This window comes from Lichenostomus cassidix, chromosome Z (genome assembly GCF_008360975.1).
Source record: "Lichenostomus cassidix isolate B80296 chromosome Z, HeHo_3.0, whole genome shotgun sequence".
Taxonomy (NCBI): domain Eukaryota; kingdom Metazoa; phylum Chordata; class Aves; order Passeriformes; family Meliphagidae; genus Lichenostomus; species Lichenostomus cassidix.
The window spans coordinates 22,927,231-22,952,750 of record NC_139511.1 but is presented as its reverse complement, the minus strand read 5'-3'; the positions used below and the strand labels follow the sequence as shown (position 1 = coordinate 22,952,750).

At 42.0% G+C, this 25,520-nt stretch overlaps 1 protein-coding gene across 4 annotated transcripts in view; it reads right to left on the bottom strand.

The window, feature by feature from the left end:
• The window catches only part of PALM2AKAP2 (PALM2 and AKAP2 fusion), a 265,831-nt gene that overhangs the window by 157,994 nt on the left and 82,317 nt on the right, over positions 1 to 25,520 (bottom strand). For all 4 annotated transcript variants that reach the window (XM_085042460.1, XM_085042461.1, XM_085042464.1 and 1 more), the window contains exon 4: positions 469 to 583. In XM_085042460.1, coding sequence (XP_084898586.1) covers positions 469 to 583 — 115 coding nt within the window. The remainder of the gene's footprint in view (positions 1 to 468; positions 584 to 25,520) is intronic.

Sequence of the window (25,520 nt, the reverse complement as noted above, 5' to 3'; positions counted from 1 at the left end):
TCCTGGATTTAGGTGCCATCATAGCCTGGGGGAGAGGAACATGGTGTAACCAGATGAAGAGCTCTGCTTGTTGTTGCAGGCTGTAATGTTCTAATTTGGCATTTGTGGCAAATGCTGCCATCTCTGGATGCCCTGAGAGCAGGGAGGTTTGAAATACCTCTCAGGATCTTGCTGACATCTTTCAGGGGGCCTGAAAACTCACATGGTTTCCTTGCAGATAAGCTAGGGAAATGGCCTCTGAAAACGCTCTTCAAAAAAAGCTGGGATGGAAGGGGAAACCCAAATAACCCAACCAAAACAGGCCTGATGCCTCTATGTCTTTTCTAGTCTTGTTCATACTGAGCTACATGCTCTGCAATGGCCCTCAGTCTTTCCTTATGTGCATGAATTCTAACTGCTGCTTCCAAATGGTGCTAAGAGTACACTTTGGTTTCAATCTGTGCCCAAGTGTCTTTTTTTTTTTAATACCTTTTGCAAGTTGTCAAAGGATTTCTCAGTCTCCTTTAGTTTCTCCAAAATTATTTGTTCTTTGGCAGATATTTGTGATTCTTCGCTTTCTAATTTCTGTATTTCTTGTTCCAGTCTGTGGAAGACATACAGACATGCACATACACACAAAAATAAAATGTAAAAGTTTAGTTCAATGAGAGAATTTCCTAAGTATTAACTGGCATTTCAAATGCCATCAGAAACAACTTTGGCTCTTATTATTCACAACTGATTTCCTAGCACATGAAGAGCACATGAATTACTTGTAAAACAGACAGATCTATCTATGAGAAAAGCAGTGATTATCGTAACTACTTCTGCAAAAGCATATACAGATTAACTAAAAATAAACTTCAGTATCCCTTCACCACAATTCCCGTAACATCTCTGACATTTACTTTCATTTTAGAAATCACAGTGCAGGATATAACTATAAATATGCAGCATTATTTAGAGGAATAAGTGTCTTCTAATATTTCTGTACTCCAGAAAATGAAACTGAAAATAATAGTTGGAAGCTGGCAGTCAACCAGTTGTGTTAGGAGTTTCTCTTGAACCCACACTTGCCCACTCCCCTCTGGGATATCTATCTGTGCTTTCTACTGTTATTGCATGACACTGGAGTCCCAGAGATTTTGGGTAATAAAATACATTGACAGTTCAGAAAATAAACTTACTCTGCTGGGCAGTAAGCACTCAGCACTCTCATTTCTCTTGTGGAGGCCCATTGGCTGAGACCTCACGCCTTACGATGTGTTGGTTATGATTTGGGATACACTTTTATAGAGCTTAGATTCTCCATTACTTTAACTCTAACCTCCTTTTATTGACATGATTTATGTAGATGCAGGAATATTCCCTCTTTTCCCCCACCCTCCTCCTTTTATGTATGTGCCTATCTTTATTTTTTCACTTATAAAAAAAAGAAAAAAAAAAGAAAAAAAAGAAAGAAAAAGTATATATAAAATAAGCCAAGATGAACACATCTGGACAGGGATAGTTACTTAAAACTTGCTCTGTCTACAGAAAGATCTGTAGCTGCTCACAGCTTGTTGAACCACATTTTCTTCAATGTGCCATTTCAGCACTGCTTTGTAGTACTTTCCTTACCCATGGCTGCTTGCTGCTGCCTTTCTGTCACCACTTTTCAAGTGAACGATCAAGACACTGACCCATGCTAAAGGACACATTTTTGCTCCTTCTGAGCCCTGCTCATCTCAGGACTCCACTACTGCTTGTTCAGTCACACGGCAGCGAGCAAGAAGGTGATGCAGGAAGGATAGAAGGAGGAATTGCTTATTTGACAGACCTGACAGGTTGAGTTCCTTGTGAAATTCTTGTGTTTAAATATAAATACAGGGGTCTAACTTTAGGCATCCACCTGGAAAATTCTTCCTCACTTTTTAATGGTATGATGATGACAGATTTGTGGCACTTGTTGATAATGCTTTTCATTAGAGGGAGGGAAAAGTATCACAGGTTCAAGCCGTTGCAGATGGAAAAAGGCAGATTTTTCTCTCCTGAAGTATGTGAATACTTAATAGTCTCAGATTCATGGTGATTTGTTGAACTGCCATTTCTCTCTTTTAAAGGTAACACCCTCATCACTAAGTTGAAATGGCTTAATTGCAATGATTTTAAAATGAACTGTTGGAAAGTACTGCTTCAATCCACTTAATCTTTCCTCCAAAATAATATAAAAACATAAAAAATGCAAAAAAATGGAAAATAAATATTTTATTCTGCTGCAATGGAACAATTTGATACAAGATGAATTTTTGCCCTCATGTTGTAATTCAGGGAGAAAGTTTTCAAAATATATTTTTCTATCTTAACTTTTTAATCTTGATTTTTTAAAGATACCTAGTGAAGTGAAAATTCATTTGTTAAGAATTAGGTTAGACATTTGCCACACTCTTGCTAAGTTGAAGAACTTGGAAGTCAATAGGTAGATGGCTTCTTTTCCTTCTCTGTCCCTGGAAATGATTTGTAGATCCACGTACATTAGTACCTTGCTGTAAAAGATGTATGAAGTATTCTGCTGTGCTGCCTGGTGAAAATAAATTGTGGACCTGGGCGAGTCAGGATTTACTGGTGTATTTCACTTCTTCCCCAGTGAGTCACTAAGCAGCATTTTCAAGATGCATATTCTGTAACCTTTTACATTTTGCTTGCTATACGATGGAGGAAGAGACTGAAAAATGGGAGTGTGTAGAATTCAGCAACAATAAAATACAGGGAAAGAAAGAAATCCTTTTTCTTTCAAATGAGCTGGACATTAGTTAATATTTTATGACAATGAAAACTCTGAGTATATGTGGTATGAGGCAACTCATTTGATACAAGGTTGTAAGCAAGTAAACTTGTAATTTGGGGTCATCATAAGTCACCATTTTTTTGTACACCAGCTCAAAGTTGGAGAAGGTTTGTCATCAACTGTTTGGTCTCGCAGAGAAAGTTTGCTTTTAACACGTGCACACGTGAACTTGCAGATGCACAGGTAGCAGCTGATTCAATTGATATTTTCTTACTTTGTGACTGCTTACTCTTTAGTTTTTACCCCTTCTGGGTCACTTCCTCAGTTTGTGCTTCCTTCATGCCAGCCATCCCTCACCATTGAAATGAGTTGGGCAGATGAGACATTACATTACTCTGTTTTGACAAGACATCTAGTTGTTCTGATTTTTGTTGTTTTTGTTGTTTTTTTTTTCCCTGAAACCCTTCTTTACTTTCTTTAGAAGTGATACTGACAACAACTTGCTACAGAGGAAAAGGATGGAGACAGAGCTACCAGGATTTAGAAACCAGCTGATAGGAAAAGAGATCTTCTGTGTAACACTGAATAAGAATGCACAAAACTCATCCTATGGAGGCGAATTTCCTTTTCCTCTCTGAAATCAGTACATGCAGACTGAGAGTCTCCCAGGCTCTGCATAGAATGCAGAAAAATTGCAAGAGAAGTACAGACATTCATCAGAATGTACCTGTTACACGGCACAGGGGTCGTATACCTGAAATTGGTATCCATGGAGGTTGCTTTTCACATTGCTACTCAGTTTTAAATCACTCTTATTTCTGCTCTCTAGGCCTAAAGGCTGAGGCATTTCTGCTGAGGTAACAGAAATACTTAAAGGCAGAATTTCCATGTGAACTGTTGTATATACTCTTGAGAAGACCCCTTGGGCACCCCAGACCTTGCTGGAAAATTTGGACCCAGAGTCTTCACCGCTTCTTTGGGCTTTCTTCTTACAAATAGTCCAACAATGCAAAAATTTCAATCATGCAAGGTGAAATTTGCTTTGCATAGTTTGTTTTTTAGTGAGTTTGATATAATCAGAACTGCTCAGTGGTAAGAACTGACTGCTTTTTTGATAACAACATAAAAAAGAGTCATGTAAATTTGGTCTGAAAAATAAATGCACTTGTATCACATCTGTTTTGAGCAATGTGCTATGTAATGGCTTGAACAGTAATAAATCCATTCAGAGTGCACATGTACATGCACATATATATACAAAGTACTTACATTCTTCCTGTGTAAGCCTGTTAAATATCGAATAATGTCCTGTTCTTCTAGACCAGTTTAAAAAGGATATGCCTTAATTGTCATTTGACACCTGGCAAGGAAACCTTGTAATTCCCTTGTGCCTTAGGAGACTTCTTAGCAGACTTCAGGCTGGCCTTTGAAAGATGGGCACAGCAACAAAACCAGTTACATAAACAAGTACAATATCTGACGTGTTGTAGGGAAGAAAATTAAGAATGAAAATGCAGATTCAGATGAGGCAGAAGTGGTTTAAAATAGACTGTTAGTATTTCTACTTCATTGGCTCAGGCAGTTATCTGATGACTGAGATTTGGTAAATTGTTTATTTAAGAAGAAAATTGGGTCAGGGAGTCTGGGGTTTCTGTGGCATGGGCAGAAGTTTTGTTTCAGTAAATGCATTAGAATCCTATTTTCCCAAATACCACAGAAACAAATGGGAAATTTCATCGTTCAGAAAGCCAAGCCTGCCTTGTTGCTTGCCCATCCTGCAGCTTTCTCTAATGGATGGCTGCCATAAGCACCTGAGAGTGTAAGAGAATTTTGAGGGGGGCTGAGAAGAGCTGTCCATGCAACCTAGGAAGCTAACTGACTCTTCTCAGGTTAACATAGCAGAGTGCTGCTCTGCTATGAGGAGGAAGGAACCACAAACAGCTGAAGGCATGATGCCTTTTGGACAGCATTTTACTGTCGTTTGAGAGACCCTGACTCCTTGGTTAGTCAGATTAAAGGCTTGTAGGATAATTAAGACTGGAAACTGCTTTGGGAGGTCTCTAGCCCAATCTCCTGCACAAAGCAGGGTCAGCTATAGTCAGGCCAGGATAATCATGGCTTCTTCCAGTTGGGTCCTGAAACTCCTGAATGATGGGGGAAAAAAAAAAAATTAAGGCTACTTACAGGCCTCCTCTTTCACAGTCTGTAGCTATCACGCCCTGCAAAAGCCAGACCAGAACCCTTTAGTACTTCAGGGTAAGGAGATGTACTAGACTGATAAAGGAGCTCTGGCCTTTGTGTTTGGTGGGGTTTTGAACTAACTGGGCACCTACATGGGTGTGGACAAAGCAACCAGTGCAGCTTCTGAGAAGAGCAGAGCCATAAACAGCAGACGAATTCTCCTGTGGCGATGCAGGGATACAGAACACAGGAGCTGTCAGGTAGGACAGAATACTGCAATTTAGATGACAAAAAGGGGAGTTAAACAGGGAGATGTAAGAGGTGAAGATGCAGAAGGTGAGGTTTTGGACTGTGGTATGTGTACATGTGCATCTCCATTTAGCACTCAGTACCCAGCAAACATCTTGTCTAGATACAGGACTCTGTTTTGTGCTCCAGCCTGAAGGTGTTGAATGCACTTTGTCTAGGTGAAGGATTTCCTCGGTTTCTTCTGTTTCCCGTGCTATTATGTTGAAACCCACAAACCTGGCCTGTCATTTTCTTCTCTGCTGAAAAGCTGAAGCTGTTCTCGCCTGATCTGCCTTTCCTCAACCCCAGGTGAGACCCTGAGCATGGTCCTGTAGGGCATTCACAGAGGGAATGCAGATGCTGATGCAGAGTCATACTGCTTTGCAACAGGAACACACAAATCCTAAGTCAGCAGAACTACGCCTGAAGAAAACAGCCTTCTCTATCCAGCTAATTAACTCTAGCAGACACATGACTTCTAGATATATCTACATTTGGCTTCGCAGGGTTTTGTTTTTCAGTGCAGGATGTTAACAGCATTATAAACAGGGATAACAGCTGCAGGTTTATGGACCAGTTTCTTTAGCCTGTGCTAACTATACATTCTGGGTTGTACCTGAGAAATACTCATGCAATTTCTGCAGTGAAAACAGGAGTGTAATAAAAATTATGTCTGCAGCACACACACTGGCATGTCAGTGGAAAAAAGAACATTCATCAACACTAATAAGGAAAGTATACAAGTATTCAGAACTTAAGAGAAAAACAGGAAAGACCTAATCAGAGTGAAAACTTGAAGGGAAAAGGTGGCGGATGCATAACTAGAGCGGGGGATGGTTCAACTTTAACTGATTATTTTGCTATTGCTTGACTGACACCATAAATCAAATTGATATAAAAGCCACAAATAAGACAGTAATTAGACTCTCAGAGCTGAACATCCTGAGGTGTTACAGCTGGTATTAAATTGGCAGAGTCACAAGCAAAACACTGCAACAAACCCGTGGTAGTTACTGAATAGACAATTAAACACCAAGTTGAGGGATAACGGGGCTTGCCTAAAGGGATGAAACTGATCTCTGTTAAAACTCATGTCTGTCTCAAGGATTTTGCCCTCAGGTAGCTTTTGACCACACAGCAAAACCAGAAACAGAAACTTTTCATGTTGGGTCCACCCTTCTGGAAGTACAGTGCCTTCCCCTGCAAAAGTGCACTGGCAAAAATGCTTCACTCCATGGGCCTCTCATTTGCATTTCTTTTTGGGGCAGTAGGGCACCTGTTAGCTCACCCAGGTTCAGCACAACCTTGGAAAATGAACTTGCAAGGGCAAAGGGTCCCCCTAAAAGACATGGAAGTCTTTTAAACCAGCATAACTGGATCCCACTCCAGCCCCTCAGCCCTTGACACACTTCCTATTACCTGTATCGACTGCCATGCACCAGCAACCTGTCTGTAAGCCAATGAGCCTAAGAAACTGGAGCTGAAATCTACATGCCACAGCTGTGAACAGCACTCTTTGTCTGCTGTAGGGGAGGAGGAAATCACTGAATAATCCTTGGTTTAGTTTACACATTGGCTTAGTTTTCTTAGCAAACACCAGCAGTTGTGCTGAAGCCAGCTGGACCATTTGTGGATGTCACTCTGTATTGATATGCAGCCGGTGCTGATGGCAAAAAAGCTGCTTGATTTCAGGTCTGTTACAGGTTGAAATGGGATTCCAGAGCTGAGTAATTCAATGCTTCTTAGTTTAGTCTTCTTGCAGTGCTCATCCTTTTTTGAACAGTTCACTCTCAAAGAGGAAAGCTGGCAGGACACATCTTATGATTTCCAACAGGCTGTTGTTTACACAGAGCAGTTGAAATTCAAGAGCAGCAAATGCAATTAACATCTTTGAAAGTGCAAAACCTCTGTGACTTGAAAAACTGGGAATCTATTATAAACAACCAGTGCGTGAATATGAGATTCAAGCATGACTCTGAACAAGTTGCTCTAGTAGTCCACATGAATCATGCTGAATACATGAGAAGGGAAACAATTCCCTCCACCTGGAAAAAGTTGCATCCCAGTACCAGCTGAGGAACTTGGGAAGAGAAGTACAGCTCTACAATTCACTTTGCTGTCTGAAGTAAATGTGTAAGCACACATACACAGAGAGAACAGTATAATGATATCCTGCATCTGCCTGCTGTAGGATGAGGTTAATCCATGTCATCTTAGACCAACTAAGGCAGGCAAGTCAAGCATTGGCCACCGGACTTCTTGAGTTAAGCATGATGAGGTGGAAAACACAACCATCATTACCTTGAATTATCTGTTACAATGTTGTCTGCTCTGGATGCAGAATGCTTAGTGTCAATGTAATTCTTTGACTTGGAATTGACGAGTTATGTGATTTAATCCCTTTCCTTGTCAAACCAACATGGTTTGCATATTAACTTTTGCCCGCCTCTTGCCTGATTTTGCCTGATTGGATTGCCAGATTGGATTGCCTGAGTGGATTGCCTGATCTTGCAGCATTAGATCTCCCAAATATGGGGACCTTCAGCACTCTGGTGTGACCCTTCCTATAACTGAAACCACTTTTTCATGATCTGCTTTTCCTCTCCTTAAGATGTTATGTCAGCCTAGTATGATTTCCTCATATCACTTTAACACAAGACGTTTTGCCCTCATGGCATTTACAGCCCAAAATTGTTTTTGGACTTTTACCAGTGTAAACCTTTCTAAGCCAAGTTCTTCCAGTCTTCTTCGAATGGGAGATGTCTCCAGCCCGGGTGAGATTGCAACCTTAAAAACTTCCCACTGACTCAGGAGATGGCAGATCACTGACTGGAAATCAGTGAATCACTATGCCTTGGATGCTTGCCCTTACAGCAGAGAAGCACATGGCTTGACCCTCCTTTGGGAATGGAGGGGAAAAAAACTTTAAAAAAAAAGCTCTGTTCTGAACCCAGTCCAGTGGCCAGTGATCAAAGAGGTGAAAGAGCAAAGACTCTACTTATTTTCTCCCTGTGTGCTTATAACAGAGTACGTGGATCTGAAAGCTCCTGTTTATGCTCCTGACCAGGCTCCAGACAAGACCTGGCAGATCTGATCAAGTCCCTGAGCAGGCAAGTAAAGACCCTGATGGTTTAATCTGTTCTGGTAGCATCTGGCTTCTGAATCATCCAGCCTCTGGAGTACTTGTGTTTATAATAAATGGCACAAATGTTCTGGTTTCTTGGCCTAGACAGGTAAGATGAAAACAGTTATTTAGGCTCTTCCTGGCGAAGCTGGGTTTTCTCTCTCCTCTTCACCATTGTTATAAATTTCTTCTTCCCTCCCAGGAGATCCAGGTCTCCTGCTTCTGGAGCTTCATGACCCAGTGTCCAAAATGTTAAAATAAAGCAAACAAAGTAAGAATCACAACTGATATAACATGATTGGCCTGCACAAAACCAGACATGCAGCTCTTCTGGACAGACAGGTAGTTACATCAGAAAACGGACAGAACTTACACTGCAAGTACAGAGGTGCATCATCAGTGGTTCATCATTTGGTATTCACTGAGATGGTAGAAGAAAGGCAAGGAAGATAAAATAGCCATTTGAGAGAGGACACATGCTGTACTTTGCAACTGAAAGGTGAAGGTGTAACAACTCAGGAAAGACACTGAATCTGGCAGAAACCTGCTTTCCCATGGCTTTAAGTAAAACTGGCAGAAAAAGCACCAGGACAGATGTCCTGGAATGTCTGAGGACACACAAGAATACAAGCAACAAACATATCAGTGTGGTATTTGGTGATAAAATCCCCTCCCTCATCACAATGTGCTTTGCTCCTAGTTTGAGGTGTACTTCAGGGGACTGGCTGGACACTTTGAGTACAGGCAATGGCCAAAAAGGCCACAACTGTGGTGGGACCTGGAGTCAGGACATGTGTTACAGGGTGTGGTCCCAGTGAAGAAGCATGTGCTGTTTTCCCGGCACAAAGTCCCTGTACACAACAGCATGCACCCAGAGACCAGAAAAGCAACACAGGTGTGGCCAGCCCTGTGAAAAACAGCTTGTTGGCACATCACAGCTATGCACATGAAATTCGTTTAGGTTTAGCAACAGATGCCAGCAGTTCAGCTGTACAGTGGATTGTGTTATTTATATCTTGGGAGAGATCCAGGAAATAGAGGGAGAGCAATTGGGGGATGACGGCTGAGTGCTCATTCTCCCATCGTGCAGCAGTGCTGGCTGCTGCAGTTACCCAGGGTTAGCGCAGATGTACAACAAAAATGAGTGCATGACCTTATGCAGCACCCACAGTGCAAGCTGCCAAGGAAGGAGGATGTTTTTGTGCAATTCCTGTACACATTGGTATACTGGAGATGCACGTTCAGTTACCTAAAAGCGTTTACAAGGAAGGCAGAAAGCCTGGAAAATCTCCACCATCTTTTTCAGTGAACAGAAGTTAAACAAAAAACCAAATCTAAAAGTATCTGCTCTGAAGAGATTTCAGCCTCCCATGTACAAACTGGCAATACACACTTTTTGTCTCTGATTTACAGTGCCAGATGAGAAATGAGATGCTAAGACTCATGGGGTGCTCAGGATGGAACAAGAACGAGGCAAAGTTGTCCCACAGAAAAATAACTGGGGGTGCTGGTCAGCAGCCATCTGAACAGGAGCCAGTAGTGTGCCCAGGTGGCCAAGATAGCTAATGGCAGCCTGGCTTGTATCAAGAATAGCACAACCAGCAGGCCCAGGGCAGTGCCTTCCCCCTGTACTTGACACTGATGAGGCCACCAGTGAGTTTTGCATTGAGTTTTGGGGGCCTCACTCCAAGAAAGACTTTGAATTACTGGAGCATATCCAGGGAAGGGCCAGGAAGCTGGAGAAGAGTCTAGAAGCTCAGGGGAGATTTTATTGCTCTATACAATTACCTGAAGGGAGGTTATAATGGAGGTCAGCTTCTTCTCCCAGGTAACAAGTGACAAGGCAAAAGGAAATGTCCTGAAGTCATGCCGAGGGGCGGGGGGGTTAGATTGGCTATTAGGAAAAAATTCTTCAGTGAAGGGGTTGCCAAGCATTGGAACAGGCTGACCACAGAAGTGGTGGAAGCACCACCCCTGGAGTATAGATGTGGTGCTTAGTGACATTTTTTAATGCTAGACATGGCAGGGCCAGGGTTAATGGTTGGACTCAATAATCTTAGAGGGTTTTTCCAACCAAAAGAATTCTATGATTCTGTGATTCTGTGACACCAAGTTTACACCTCCTGGATTGCAGTGGAATGGTCATGAGGATAACCTCACAGCAAGTTACTGGTAGATGGGCCCTGTAACTTCCAGGACAAGTGCTGTCCACTGTAGAAAATTCAGGCAGGTGTCAGCTGTTCATTTTCTATCCTGAACTGAAAATTATGGGTGTTTCTGAACGGGCTACAGCAGAAATGCCATAAAATCCTGCAAGCTCAGAGAGCAGACAGTGCTGTATTAAAGAGCAAAACACACGGGAGACTGGGTTCAAAGGTAACATTAGCTAGGGCTGGAAAGGGCATGTTGTATTCTGCCTGGACCTCAGGTCTCTGCAGCTTTTTCCTCAACTATCTATTTTGTCTCCCTGTGAGACTTGGGGAGGTGCTCTCTGTGGTCCCAGCTGCTCTTCCCAGGGAGCTGACAAGGGTCATGCATAGCAAATCCTGCAGAGAGCAATTCTTCTAAGCCACCCCATGGGCTGCTGCAGTGAAGGGCAGGGGCAAATGGGACAGTATAAGAATTATGTCTGGCAGAACTCAAGAGCACACCTAGAGTGAAAGACAAGCTTTTTCCTGGTAGATACTGTCTTTCCCTTTCTGCTTCCCCTCCCGTTTCTCCCCTTTCCCCTCCTTCTTTTCTTCCTTAAATTCCTGCACAGGTTATTTCCACTCAGACGTCCACTGAGTCTTTTTCTGTTGAGGCAGAGCACTGGCTGCATCCAAAGTCAGTGGCAGCATGTTCCTGACTGCTGGGAACCAGGATTTCATTCCTAGCATAAGTCCCATTTGGGCTATTTGGAGTCCCTCTCTGCCCCTGCCACATTTAACTTTTAGCAGTATAAAAGCACATGCAAGTGATTCTTTCATATGGCAATGAAAAGATATTACAATTATTAACCAGAAAAGCCGTGTTGACAAAAACAGCAATCATGCACTATAGCTATCTAATTTTATCCTTGCTGTAATCTCCAACAAGTCATCTTGCCTCCATTTCCCCATCTTGATCCAACACATTTTGCCGATACCATACAGCCCAATCATACATCAGTCTATGCTTATCCTTAGTACATGTCTTGGCTGCTATTATTAATTATACTCACATGTAAGATTTCCATGATTTTGGTTTGACTTGACTCATATTTGCTGCTAAGCACTGCATGAACTTTGTAATGGAGTTCTGGCGCAAATGAGATTATCTATTTGCTCCCTGTTGTGGTGGCTTAAAATGGGCTGTTTCAAGGAACATGGTGCTTACAAGCCTACTTGGTGCAAAAAGTTTCCCAGTATCCTGCATTCTGACCTGAGGTACACCATGTGAATGGCTGAATTTAGTCTGAGAATTGTACTAAAAATGAAAATAAACCCCAGAAATTTCAGGTTGAAAAGATGAAAACCAAATCAGTTTTATAATGGTGGGATTATTCTGCTGTCCTGTGACTATTAAAGCACAACTACCATAAAAAGCTGCAACTTAAAGAGATCATATATGCCTCCCTTTGACTTTTTTGAACATACCTTCCCTTGCCTTTTGTGTTGTGCTTTAGTCATGATTGCCTGAACCTGTAAATGCCCTCAGTAGTCCTTGACAAAGGAACTAGATTGTATGTGCAGATGACACTCCGTATGTATGAGGCACTGAACTTTATTAGGTCCCTTTAAAAATTTCCCGTATTACATGACCCTCACAAATACACAAATCCATTCCCCTGCACTGCTTGCCAATAGGGACAGAAAAAGAGCAGCAGGGCAGGAAGGGGAACACCCAGCAGGAGCCATAACTTGTTTTGTTTGTTTCGTGATACAAACAGTTTCTTGGATCTGTGCTTCACAAATTTGTCCTCTGCTGTCATTCACTTACAGGAGCTCACAGTTAATTTTTCCAGGGTGAAAGTTGATGCAAGGGAAGGAACATACTCCATGGGAACTGACAGACTTTACACTGGGAGCAATGAGGGATGTACCAAGCTGCTGCCACCCTGAGCATGATGACTGCAGTGTTCTGATCCTGCTTCATCCATCTGATCTACCTTAGTTCCTTTATGATGTGTAAGTTCATTTATTTGTGTTGGGTAGCAAATATCCCCATGTCCCACAAAGCCACTGGAACAAACGTGGCCTCACTGGGGAGAGGTTTTCCCCTGGTGGGGTAGCTCCAAGGTTATCCAAAGTGCTCCTGCTGAGGCAAATCAAGCCAATCAGGAAGCCCCCAGAAACTTGGGCTGTGTTCAGTTTGTTGTTTCCACCCTTAGACATTTCCTGCTATTGTTCTTGTCATTTTCTTTGAGTGTTCACTGGGCTGCTGGGTGGTGCTGCTGCTACCGGCAGGGGAGGCCTCCGGTCCTCTTGGGCACATGGAGAGCTCTGTGCCATTCCTTTCACAAACTCCCAGGACTAATTTCCGGCATACAAGTGCAGGGAAGGTGGAGCTGTGGTGGTAACTGCATCTTAGTGAGCAAAGCAAAGTTCTTTTACCCATTGGCTGTGCTCAGCTGAACAAGAACGAAACACCATGAAATGATGAATGAATTTTAGCTCAAGACTTTGCTTACCACCCCTGGAAAAGCAGAAAGTGGGTGGAAGCAGCAAGTCCACAGCATGCTGGGATCCATATAGGGTGCTGTGGTAATGCTGGCAATGTGCTAGAAATCATGGCAGTAGTTTTATCTCTGCCATCCAGAGCCTGACTTTCACTTTTCAAGGGCACAGGATTTCATCTACAGTGATCTAACTCCACTACATTACTAGAGAACCAGAGTAGCTATAACTATCCTGGCCTTCCAGACACAATGCCTGTTTCTAATTTTTTAGCTCTCTGAATTTCATGATTAATTTTTTATTTCATCACATGCCTCTCACATGTGTCTGTCTGCCGTGTGAAGGAAAAAAGACCTGGATGCTGCACTCCCTTGGGTGCTGTTCCAGTCTCAACTGGAAATCACAGCAAACCAGTTCCTAGACACCCACAACTGCTCAGGTAATCATGAGCTCATCTTTGGAGTTCATGTGCTGTGGAGAAATTGTAAGATTGACTTTGTCCTAGGACAGCATCTATAATTCTGCAGATCCTTTCAAGTGTGACATTGTTGCTGAGCTGTAGTGGCGAATAGAGCCAGCTACAGAGCTGTGTGAATGAAGAAATGAGTGGGAAAAATTGCTTTGGTATTAGTTGAGGCTCCCTTTTCCAGCTCTTTGCTCTGCATTACCTAACATCAGCCAGACCTGAGTCATTGCTATCTGAACCTTCACAGTGCTGGAGTGCACATTAAATAAAAAACAAAACAGGAGAGTGTATTTAATAATGTGACAATGCCTTTCTAGTCCCCTTTACTGGCTCATGAAAACTTGGAATGAAGTACAGTTTTAATTGTGGAATGCTGAAAAGTTTGTCTTGACTTTGCACTGCATGTTTGTGGTAGGAGTCAGCTGATGACTTCCTGCCTGCGTGGGTCTCAGAGGGGTGAAATTCTTGACCCTGGACTTCCCAAGAACTGCAGAGCTTCAGGATCAGGACAAAGCAGACATCTGAGCTGATTTGGTTCAATGGAGCAAGAACCAGCCAGTAGAGTATCCGTGGAACAAGACTGGTTATAAAAGGATTTCTTTCTTTTTAGGAGAACCTTTACAATGATGCCAAGGTCTATGTTTAATGGCTGACCTCAAGCTGACCACTGATCATAGGAGAGAGGTGGCACAGGACTGCCTTTCTAAGGGTAAATGCCGAACAGAAGAACCTCAAAGCACCTAGCAGAGTGGTACCCTCTACTTTCTAAAAAATTACCTTGCAGTTGGTTCACTACTCTCTACAGCAAGCTGAAGAAAGCCAAGCATAGCCTGATGGGCTCCCGGATATGATCCCAGGGCTGGCTGGTCATGAGAAGCTAGTTTAACTTCTGTGGTTTCAGCACATCCCAGGACTATGAAGAATCTTCCTCATACAGGTCTCCTTGACTGTGCAAACCACCTCTGTGCCTGGAATGGGGGTATTGAGGGATGGGATAGCAAGGGGAGGTGGTCCATGTCACATCTCTGGAAATTTCTGCTAAGTAACTTGAGAAAAGAGACTAAAGTTTCACAGGGATTTCCTAAAGTCTAAATGGTTCATTTTGTCAGGTTTTGAATCTCTCAGTAGTCTTAACGCTCAAGGATCCTGGACTGGAGAAAACCTCAGCTGAAAACCATGAACATGAACATTCTTGGTCTTACCTGTACAATTGACTCCCTTGTCTCTTTTCTGTGCCTACTATGTTTTTTATGTTGGTATTTGAACAAGACACTCAAAATGTGTTTTGTAAGTAAGTTCTTGTAAGAAAGAGCAATAATAAATGTGAGACCACTGTGAAGGTCTGCTCGGGTTTACAGTGCTTGACAGATCATATTAATTCACTTTGTATAAAACGTGAGACCAAGGGCAAAGACTTCATGGATGTCCATAGTATTGAGAAGGCTGGGGGTAATTTTCCAGTTTACATCATGCATGCAAGTGTGCACACCCTCATGACATGGGAAGTTAAGAAATTGATGGCCAGTTGCAGGTTGCATAAGATGTCACTAGGTGCCTTCTGAGATGCATAAAAAAAGCTTAAAAGTGGTAAAGGTGCTCTTGAAAATGGGATGAAGGTGCTTTTGAAAGCTTGTCTCCTGTGATATCCACCTCATTTGGCACATAGTTATGAACAGTTTTCCAGCTTTATTTTTTGAAGTGGCTTCATCTATGAATGTTTATAGTTGAAGTGATCAGGCAGTAGGTGAAAGAGCAGTATTGAAAGCCTTGAATTTAAACAAGAGAGAGAAACAGATATTAAACTGTAGGTGTGTATGTAGTTCCAGTGGTTTGAATAGATTAATAGCTGGGTGTAAGCACATGTTGAAGTGTGTCTCTAACTCAAGGCTTAAAGGGTAACCACATTATTGTGACAGTTCAAAATCAAGAAAATTGTCCCAGCGCTTTGAAATGGACAGACTGAAAATAAAATTAAACTAAAAAGGCCTTATTTGAAACATGGCATAGAAACTGAGAGCAACAGCAGTATTCTGGGTGCTGGAATGGCATTGACTGCATCACGACTACCACTAGACAAGGCCAGTTGGAAGTGCAGGCTGTCAAGATGACTAGCCAAAGGCCTGGCTGGTTAGTCACTAAGCGCCAGATGGACACCACCAACTGTCTAAATGATTTCTCCCTCATTTATAATTGGCCTCAGTTGTGGCTGGGCTCCCTGGCTGCCTGCAGTTCTCAGGTCTGCTGTTGGCAGCCGCCTTGGTATATACACCCTGCAGGCAGAGTGCAAGCTCCTATCAGCATGACATTCCCTGAAGGAGCTGTGGGTTTTCCAGTCATGCCCTCCTCTAACACATTTTGCCTCGTTTGCACTGTGAAACATCCATGGCACCATTTCACTCCACCCTCCTTTACTTTTTTCTTATTTTTGCTCTTAATTTCATGCCAGCTGTTGTGATCAGTCATGAAGAGACATTTACTGCTATTGGTACATGACTGCTGATATTTTCCACCTTATGCTATTGTAATGCTGGTAAGTAGGACCTTTGTAAAGATGCTGCTTTGTGCCCAAAACAGCTGTGTCTTTAAACATCTCTGGTTTCTCCCCCATGATCCAAATGCACGCTGAATGCTCTTGTGGCCTTCTGGCTACAGAACTGCTCTGGTCTCTGTTCATCGCCCCATTGTGTGCCTCCTGCTATGTGTTTGGGACTTGTAGCATCAAGATTAAGAAATCCTCTTACAGAAAGTCTCCGTGCATTTACTTGCTTCTGCCTTCTTCACTGACATGTCCTCTTTGGGAAGTACCAATATCTTGAGGCCAAGAAGTCCTCAAAAACCTCAACTGCTGGGAAACAAGTGAATGACTTTATGCTGAGTTCCAAAACTTCCACATGGATTGATTTGTAGAAGGCACAACCCAAATTTAGAAGGTGAAACAGGAGCTCCCTCATTCAGGCTACTTTTGGATGGCCAGATGTTTGAACCAAAAAGTGACAGGAACATGTAGCTGCCCTCATGGAAGTGGTTGTCCCAAAGAGCTCAGTGGTGCTGCAGACAATGGTTCCTGCCTGGCCCTGCAGCACAAGCACAGCTCTCACCATCATTGTGCCTATGACTGTCTCAGGTGCCGTTGAGACAGAAAGTATCAAAGATATCAGGCAGACTGCCTTGCCACTGTTTTCTTGATGTTACAGTCTGCTGGGAAAGAAAGCAAAGGGGTGCTACTGCTTTGAAAAGGTAAATACAATTGCAAAGATCAGAATGTCCAACATTCAGTAAAAAAAAAGATGCAGGACAAAGGAGGAGAATGGTTTTTACATTCCCACCCAGCAAAAGGTGGGAAGAGCTATGTTCAGTTTATCATGTCCATGCACATGATGTAGGTAATCACGGATAGATAATTTTCACCCAAAAAATAAGTCTAACTGTTGGATCTCGTCCAGCTAACATCTCAGCCAAGAACCAGCAGATGACTGTGGTCACTCAATATCCTAGCAGAAGTGCCTGAAACTGTGCTTCACCCTGCATTTGCAGAGGGCTGCTGGTGGGCTGTAGTTCATTATTATTGCTCATCTGAAGCATGGTAAAGTGATGTACTCTGGTAATCTGACTGTGAGTTTGACTCCTTCTTTACTTTCTGTTTCCAACTCCTATCCCGGAAATCAGCACTGCAGTAAACGCCTGCTTGATAGCAGTGCTCTCAAAATCTGTGGCCAGGGAGACCAAGAAAATAGTGCAGACAAATGCAGTCTTTGTCTACAGGTTGCTAAATGTCCAGTGCCTTTTGCACAGCTATTTTTCTTTTCTCATGTCCCCTTAGACCTCCCTCATGCTCTTCCCACAACAAGATTGTGTGAGTCACACATTACAGTGTAGGAAATGCTTGTTTAGCAGAGTTTTTTTCCGCTATTATGTATAATACAATTATCTTTCAGATAGACACATTAAATACACATACAGGGACCCAGGGATCACTGCAGAAAGGCACCAAATGCTAAACTTAAAGCTTGTGCTCCTGCACCACCTTGTACTATTGTTGTGTAGTGTTATTATGAAGGTCACATACTAGCTTTCTTTTCTGATTCCCATTCCTGCTGCATGCTGTGTGGCTTGCTTTGATAATTGGAATTTGCTCCACAAACGAACTGCCACGGTCCAGGGGACAGAGAAACATCTATCACAGTAGCAAAGAATCAAAAAGAGGGATCCAGGTCCAGATAGTAGAAGAAAAAAAAGGGAATAATAATTAAATAATTATTAATAATAAAGAGTAATTAAAAAATCCCTACCACTGCATGCGTGAGCAGAATGTGCAAGGGGGGACTGCTGGAGGGAAAGCTTCTCTGCAGTGTATGAGGCCATCTAGTGAGCTCAGGCATTGTAACAGCTCAGCTTTTTCCATGGCACTTTGTCCTGTTTGTCCCCAACAGAACACTTCACATGCCAGCTGCCAGCCAGGTATGCAAACCCATACTTCGACAATATTCTTCACTGCAAGGTGAAAGGAGGAAAAACTTCTGCAGGAGAGGCAAGAGCGACAACAGAAAGGGCATGGCTGATGCCAGGGAGCTTGGTGTGTTGGGTTTTTACGGGAAGTCAGAAACCCAGTTACACTGGCAGTGGAAGTGCAAATTTTCACTGAATCCTGTCCTGTCCATCCAGCTAAGGATGACAAGGGGAACTGCTCAGCCAGAGGGCACTGAAGCAACTGGGGTGGTGAGAAAACCTTGCAGGAGCTGTGAGATATAGGCTACTCAGTATTATGTGATGTTTTCCCTGACAAAAAAAACTGCCGAGAGGCAAGGAACTGGGCAAGTGATGTGGTAAAATAATTTCAAGTTCTCAGAGAACTGGTGCTTGTATTTTATATGCCAATCCTACTGGATTGGCAGTCCTGGAAGGGAAACTGCTGCAATGCAAAGCATTATGCCTACCAAGTCCTGTCACTGTGCTTTGCCTCCAAGCAGACCAGACTGGGGGTGAACACATGACCAGACACACTGCCCATCCACTCCTCTGCATCTCATGTGAGGCTGCTGGGTTGTGAGAGCAATGATAAATATCTGGGATTTTTGATTGCTTTTTCTGGCTGCTCAGAGAGCCCTTGAACATACCTGAACCTACATCTGACTCCAATACCCACAACCAGTGTCACACTGTCCTGGTACAAACTGTGCTTGCTTACCCAGGGGTACAGTGCTGGAGAATGTGAGCACAGGATGGTATTTCAGCATTTCAGGTGCCAGCGTGTGATCCCTGCCTCTGCAGTGACATTTTCCACTTTCAGCATAGGCACAAGTGTTTATAGCAAGTTTGTCCTGTTGCACTAGAAGTACCTCAGAAAACTGAAAGGAAAAGGTAGGAAGACATTAGTTTAATCTCATTGAATGCTGGGAGCCAGGTGAGTACATGGTCCACCAGTTTATCTGTCTTCAGCTGAGTTAATGCATTCACTTTCTCATCTCTCGAAAAATTGTTTGACCTGCCTGGACCTTCCTCAGGGGAGAACTCTTCACGTTCACCAGTGTGTCTCTGGAACAGCTATAAATCTAGAGCTTGCTAATTGTAATAACGACAAATTGTTCCATATTCTCCTGAATTGTCTCTGAAGCCTTGATCTGCAAATTTTAGTAGACCAAAGTAGTTTTAAATGTGCAATTATTAGTCCCAGTGAAAACGAGCGTGCACATCTGGAAACATTTGCTATTTCAATAAGTTTGTGTGTGACTACATAGGCTATAGACAGGAGAAACAAAATATAATTTGCTTTCTAGCCATGCAGCAGAGCAAATACAGTAGCGCCATCATTCGTTACAGATCCCAAGCTTTGTAATTTTTTTTTGTAATTTGCTTTGTAAGGTTTGCAAGGACTTTAGGAATTGCCACCGTCCCTCTGTACATGCTCCCTTTGTCTTCTGTGCATGCCTGTATAAGGGTATAGTGTAGTTAGAATCTACAGACAGCAGTGCCAAACAGCTTGTTCTGTAGAAGGAAATGCATATGACCCAATTCTAGTCATTCCATGTGGAGGATGATGGACTTGATGCCACAGCTGAAACCTGGAAAAAGGGATACAGGGTACTGTGAGGAGAGGATAGGGTGGGATGATGAGATAGGGCAATGGGCAAATCCACAATGGTCAGATAAAGACCTGGCTAAAACTGCTCTAGGAGCAGCAAGGAGAGCAAAGAACAAGCATCAAAAGGAGCATGGCTAGCAGGTCAAGGGAGGTAACTCGACCTGTCACCACCCAAATACTGCGTCCAGCTCTGTGGTCTGCAGCATCAGAAGGACGTGTACCTGATGGAGCAAGCCCAGTAGAGGGCCACAGAAATCATCCGTGGGATGGAACATCAGTCCTGTGAGGAAAAGCTGAGAGAGCTACGGTTGCTCAGCCTGGAAAAGAGAAGGCTCTGGGGAGACCTTGCCTTCTAGCTCCTAAAGGAGATTTATAAGAAAGAGAGGGACAGACTTTTTTTTTTTTTTAAATCAGGCTTGTGTAGGATAGGGGGCAAACTAAAAGACAGTAGATAGTACAGATATAAGGAAGAATTTTTTTATGGTGTGGGTAGAGAGAAACTGGAATAGATTTCCAAGAGAATCTGTGGGTGCCTCATCATTCTAAATGTTCAAAGCCAGGCTGGATGGGGCTCTGAGCAACCTGACCTAAGCTGAAGACATCATTGCTTATTGCAGGGGGATTTGGACTGGATGATTTTTAAAGATCCCTTTCAACCCAAACTATTCTGTGATTCCATGATTCTATCTAAGATATGTAATACATATACAGTGGATTTGACATGGAATTACAGACCTGTGAAGAAAGACCAAGGTATAAAGAATGTTAGAAAATAAATAAAATTTGCTTCAAGTGGACTCCAAATTGAGGAGAAGTAAACCACCAATGTCTACATCACATTCCCCCTGGAAAAGGGAAGGAACCTTCACAATCAGCACAATATTTACCTCAATGAAGAGTTTCAGATTCTGAAGACTTGAGATATATATTTTAACTGTGTCTGAGGTGGATCTGAAGAGCTTGTGGAAGAGTAGCTCTTAGAACAGAAAAAGGGGCAGGTACTAGGAAGGCATAACAGTTGTAAATATTACTCCACAGAATTTCTATGTAATACTATTCCTTTTTATCCTCCTATAATATTTTGTCTGACATCAAAAACAAATCAGTTTTCAGATTGGTAAGATTTTGTTTACCTTAACAACAAAATTTTGGCTTTGCATAAAAAGTCTGCTTATTTTTTGTCTTCACAATTAATTGAGTGCAACTTCATCACATTGTAGATGGGAGATGGATGCCTATCTAATTCTCAGGTCAGTGCTTTGTGCACTAGACTGCCTTTCTTCTGGTGGTTTTTTTTGTTGCTCTTGTGGTTTTGGTGTGATTTTTTTTTTGTTTAGTTGTTTTTTTGTTGCTGTTTGTCTGTTTTTTCTTTGTTTTCGTTGTTTTGGTTTTTTTTTCTTTGATCAGATGGACTTTGGGCAGAACATTCAGGAGAATCTTTTTTCAAGGGCTGATTTCTCCACAGCTAATTTAAGGACAGAAACAATTTTCTAGGCCCCATATTGAAATTTGTTTAAAAAAATTCCCAAATGCTGTAACAATACAACAACATGGGTGAGTTTAATATTACTGAATGTGGCAGCACACGTTATTTCAGCCTGTAGGAGAAAGACCAGACCACACTGAAATGCCACTTTTGTATCAACTGCAAGACAGTTCCAGAGGGTAGAGGAGGAAGAAACTAGTGAAAGTTTTATTGCATGAAAAACAGAAAGCTTTCCAGGAGAGAGGCAAAATAGAGCTTTTTACTATAGTTCGCTTAAAAACACTTACTTGTTTGTTTTTTTTTTTAATACATTCTATTATTTTTAAATAATGCTTCCCTGCAGTTTCACTTCCAAAATGACCATAATTTTTTTTAGAAAAACAAGATATTTTGAAACTGCGAAGTTAAATGTTAAAATATAACATTTGCACATTAGAAAAAAGTCTGTATTTTTCTGTCCATTGAATTCAGTAGATGATATTGCTGTACTCTTTTTCATATTGTGGAAAAGGATGGTTTGGCTTGAATTAAAGTTCTCATTTCCTGCTCCTTACAGTGTCCTTAATCTAGGAAGCATGTTATACAGATGTGAGACTTTCAGGTATGCCAACTCATACAAAAAGGCTATGTCACTCTTTAAAATAACATCAGACTGGTGTTTCAAAAATCTAAGGCAATGTGTGAAGGCACCAAAAATTTCTTATGAAGGTTTTCCTTATTTGAAGATTCACTGTTATATCCTTGTAATTATGGTAGTATTTGTTACATGAAAGCAACTTTCTAGTATTGCATGTTGATGAATAGAATGTATCTTTTGTAACACTGTCAGTCTTTGGATTATTTCAGTGGAGGATGGATACATTCTGTTTCAAGATTAAAGACTGGAAACTATGATATAACAGTAGTATTATTTGTATGTAAATAAAACCCAGATTTTTTTCTCAAAATTATTTTCTTCCTCTTCCCCCTTTTTTTTTCCCTCCCCACTCAGGAGGTTTTATTGCTTAAAATCTTCCAGGTAATCTGTCAGTTCCTTAAGCAGAAAAAATTCTCTGCTTCTTTAAGAGTCTGAATTCCCACAATTCCTGAATATAACTGTCTGGAATACTGTTATTATATACATATGACACTAGCCTCCAGTGTCATATGTATATAATAACAGTTTTGTCACAGACAACAGTATGTCCACACACATGGACATAAAAACTTGGTGGCAGGTTTTAGGAATACAGACCTCTCTGGCATTGTCATTGTAATTTTAAGGAAATTAATTTTTATTCTAGGTAAAGCTGCCTTCTTAATACTTTTCTTGCTAATATTTATTTTAAGATAAATAAATGCAAGCCACCTTGCTGTCACCAGAAACAAAGGAGGCATCAAACGTGGTCTTTGGGATGATATATTTGCACTATTAAACAAATAACCTTTTACATTAATCCATCCAAAATTTTCTCCTGCAATCCATGCATACATTAGCTTTTGCCAGACAAAGAAGAAGATATTTGCCTTAAAAATATGGCCAAAAGAGAAAGTCCATGGTTTCATTTTACATTTGTTATATCCACTGAACTTCTTCCCCTAAAGCATCTCTTTGTGGATACTCCGGAAATTTAAAAATATAAATTATGTGATTAACTAATGGCATCTTCTCTAATCTTGGTGACATGTCAGCTGTCCTGGTGTTTCATCAAATTAAAGAGAAGACTCCAAACCCTCACTCTGCTGTGCAGGTGAATATACATGTCAAGGTCATGAGAGCTCAGCTATAGTAGATCATCCTTATGACTTCTGCAAGTTACCAAACTAAAACATTTTCACTGAGTGCAGCATCAGGACAACCTCATCTGGGATGACTTCTTACATGACACCATGGAAAACACCATGAAAATGGCATTTTTTGCATATGTTGTGCTTCCAGTTCTCACCTACATTTCCTTGGTTTAGAAACAGCTAGACAGATCATAAATTGGTATCCTGTGGCAAGGAGGAGGCTATTAATATCTCTCATCAAAGCTAACCACATAGTCTGAAACATGACAATGACCCTTCCAGCTGTAAATGTTACAACAGGGAAGAAACTTCTCCAGATACAGTTAACCTGTGAATGGCAATCTGTGCCTTCTGTGTGTTAACTCTCCTATGGTCACAGTCATCTAGGAGACAGCCCCGAGGCTGTGAGGGACAGGTGCACTTGAAATGATGCACAGCAGGCAGACAGTTTGTGTTAAGACACAGACATTAAGAAGAAAGTTACAGTGGTGGTGTGCAACCCTAACCTACTGCAGGTCTGATGCATTGTGGGCTCACAGTGGCTCCCCAAAGGATGCAGCAAAATGTTTATTAATGAGAATTTTAAAGGGATGCATTGAATTCAACACATTGCTGGAGGTCTGACAAAATGAGCTCTGCTGAACACACTTCAGTGTAATTGTTGATATTCTGGTCCCTGATTTCCACCAGACTTTTATCTTGAATACTGTCACACTATTTTTAGAGGAGGATATAGCTCAGTGTGATTCTGGAAGCATCTTAATACAGTTCATTTTACTTGTTGATTACTTATGTTTTCTTGGCTCATTAAAAACATTTTTAATTAAGGAATGCATTTAAAATATATTTAAGACTGGCAGAAAGCTGTGCTGACATTGCCTCTTGACCTGGGGCCATCTGCCGCACACCATGCCTGGCAGTGAATATGTCAGCAGGGCACTCCACTCTCCCTCAGGGCAGGAGCAGCAGTGTTTTTTGGAGAGTCTGGATGCTCAGCACATCACTGCAGCCTTTCCCACGCCACACTGACCGGTAGCTGACCTGTGTGTCCCACATCCAAAAATAGACATAATATACAGCCTATTTCCAGTTCTAGCTGAGGAAGTGAGGGATGTAAAAGTACTCTTCTGTGGTAAAACTGAGCCTTCCCAGGGATAATTCCTGATGGCTATAAACAGCTGTCCCCTCTCTGGGGTGAGATCGTCACATTACTTCATGAAAACTTGGTTATATAAGCCTCAGTACTTTAGTTAACTATTTCTATTTTGGATGCTCCAGTCAGATTGTAGTTTCCAGTATTTAAACAAAACAAAACAAAAAACCAGAAAACAAACAAACAAAAAACATGCAAGAAAACATGTACTTTGACATTATGATTACATTTCCATTGGAAAGCAGTCAGGCTGCTGCTGGCCATTTCCACACATCCTCAGAGGGGGCTGTAGTGAAAAAACTGGTATTCCATACAAGAAATGGTTTATGATTTTACAATTCTCAACTTAAAATGGGCAGTGATGGAGTGTGATGTGTTTAGATAGAAAACTCCTATGCAGAAATAAACAAAGACATGTAAGATGGAGTCAGGCCATTGTACTCATAGGAGAAGAGACCTGACAGCATTTAGGACAGGAGCCTCCAGAGAAGGCCTGCACCATCCCAGCACAGCAAATGCCCAGTGCCAGTCTTTGTTCACGGGTAGGCTTACAGACTGTGGGACCCAATGTTGTAATGCAGCATCTCCTCTTGTCATGTTCGGGACATCACACATTCTCACACTGCTTCTTCCTCGTGCTTAACATGAAAGGCAGCAGGAGAGCTATTCTATGTTCTGTTTTTGAGACAGGACAGAATAGGAAGCAGACATCATTGCTGAAGACCAACCCAATGAAGATGACTTCTCTGGAGGGAGGAAGCCTTGCCATGCTTGAGTGGCCACTGAGTGGTCCTGTGTGCTGCTGGAGACCACAGAACTGTCACAGCACAGAGACAGGAATGCCAGACATGTTTGGGTACTGGAAGGCAGCCTAGTGAGAGGATGAATAAGGGGGAGAAGGAACAGGAGAAGTGACATGCTGCAACTGATGGTTGATGGGATAGACTAGACTAATGCTAAAAGGAGAGGGCACAGGCCAGCTAAGACTGGTGACCAGCAGCAGTAGGGAGAGGACTGGACTCCCCTCCTGGCTTAGGTATTGACACCCTCTGGGTCCCTTTCCACAAGGTGGCTGTCCTATCTGTGCCAGTGAGAAGTCCCTGGGGCAGGAGCACCTGGTGCTGCAGGAGTGGAGGACAGGCATTAGAGAGGTGCTGTGGCATGGCTGCTGTGACAGCACAAAGCAGGATGAAGGAAGGAATCACAACTTGCCTGTGACAAGATTAGTGATATCTTACAGATTAGGAAAGTAGTTTAATAAATTCTCTGCTGCCTTGGATATTTAACATGCTGTATCAATAGCAGAGATTGTAAAATGCTTTTGGTAATTCTTAGCAGAAATCTGGAAGATATGAAATGAAGAGATATAACAAACCACTGAAGGGAAGTACAATACTCTTAAGACCTATTTGTATGGAGCAAATGCTGTGACAGAAAACATATATGCTTGATTCTTCTTGCAGATACAATGTGATAAACAGCTGCTAAACAATTATAAAGCATTTATATGCAGTATTGAGCAATATTGAGTTGTTTTCCTACACCCCGGGAAAGGCTTTTTATTTCCCCAATAGCAGATTATTTTTCTGT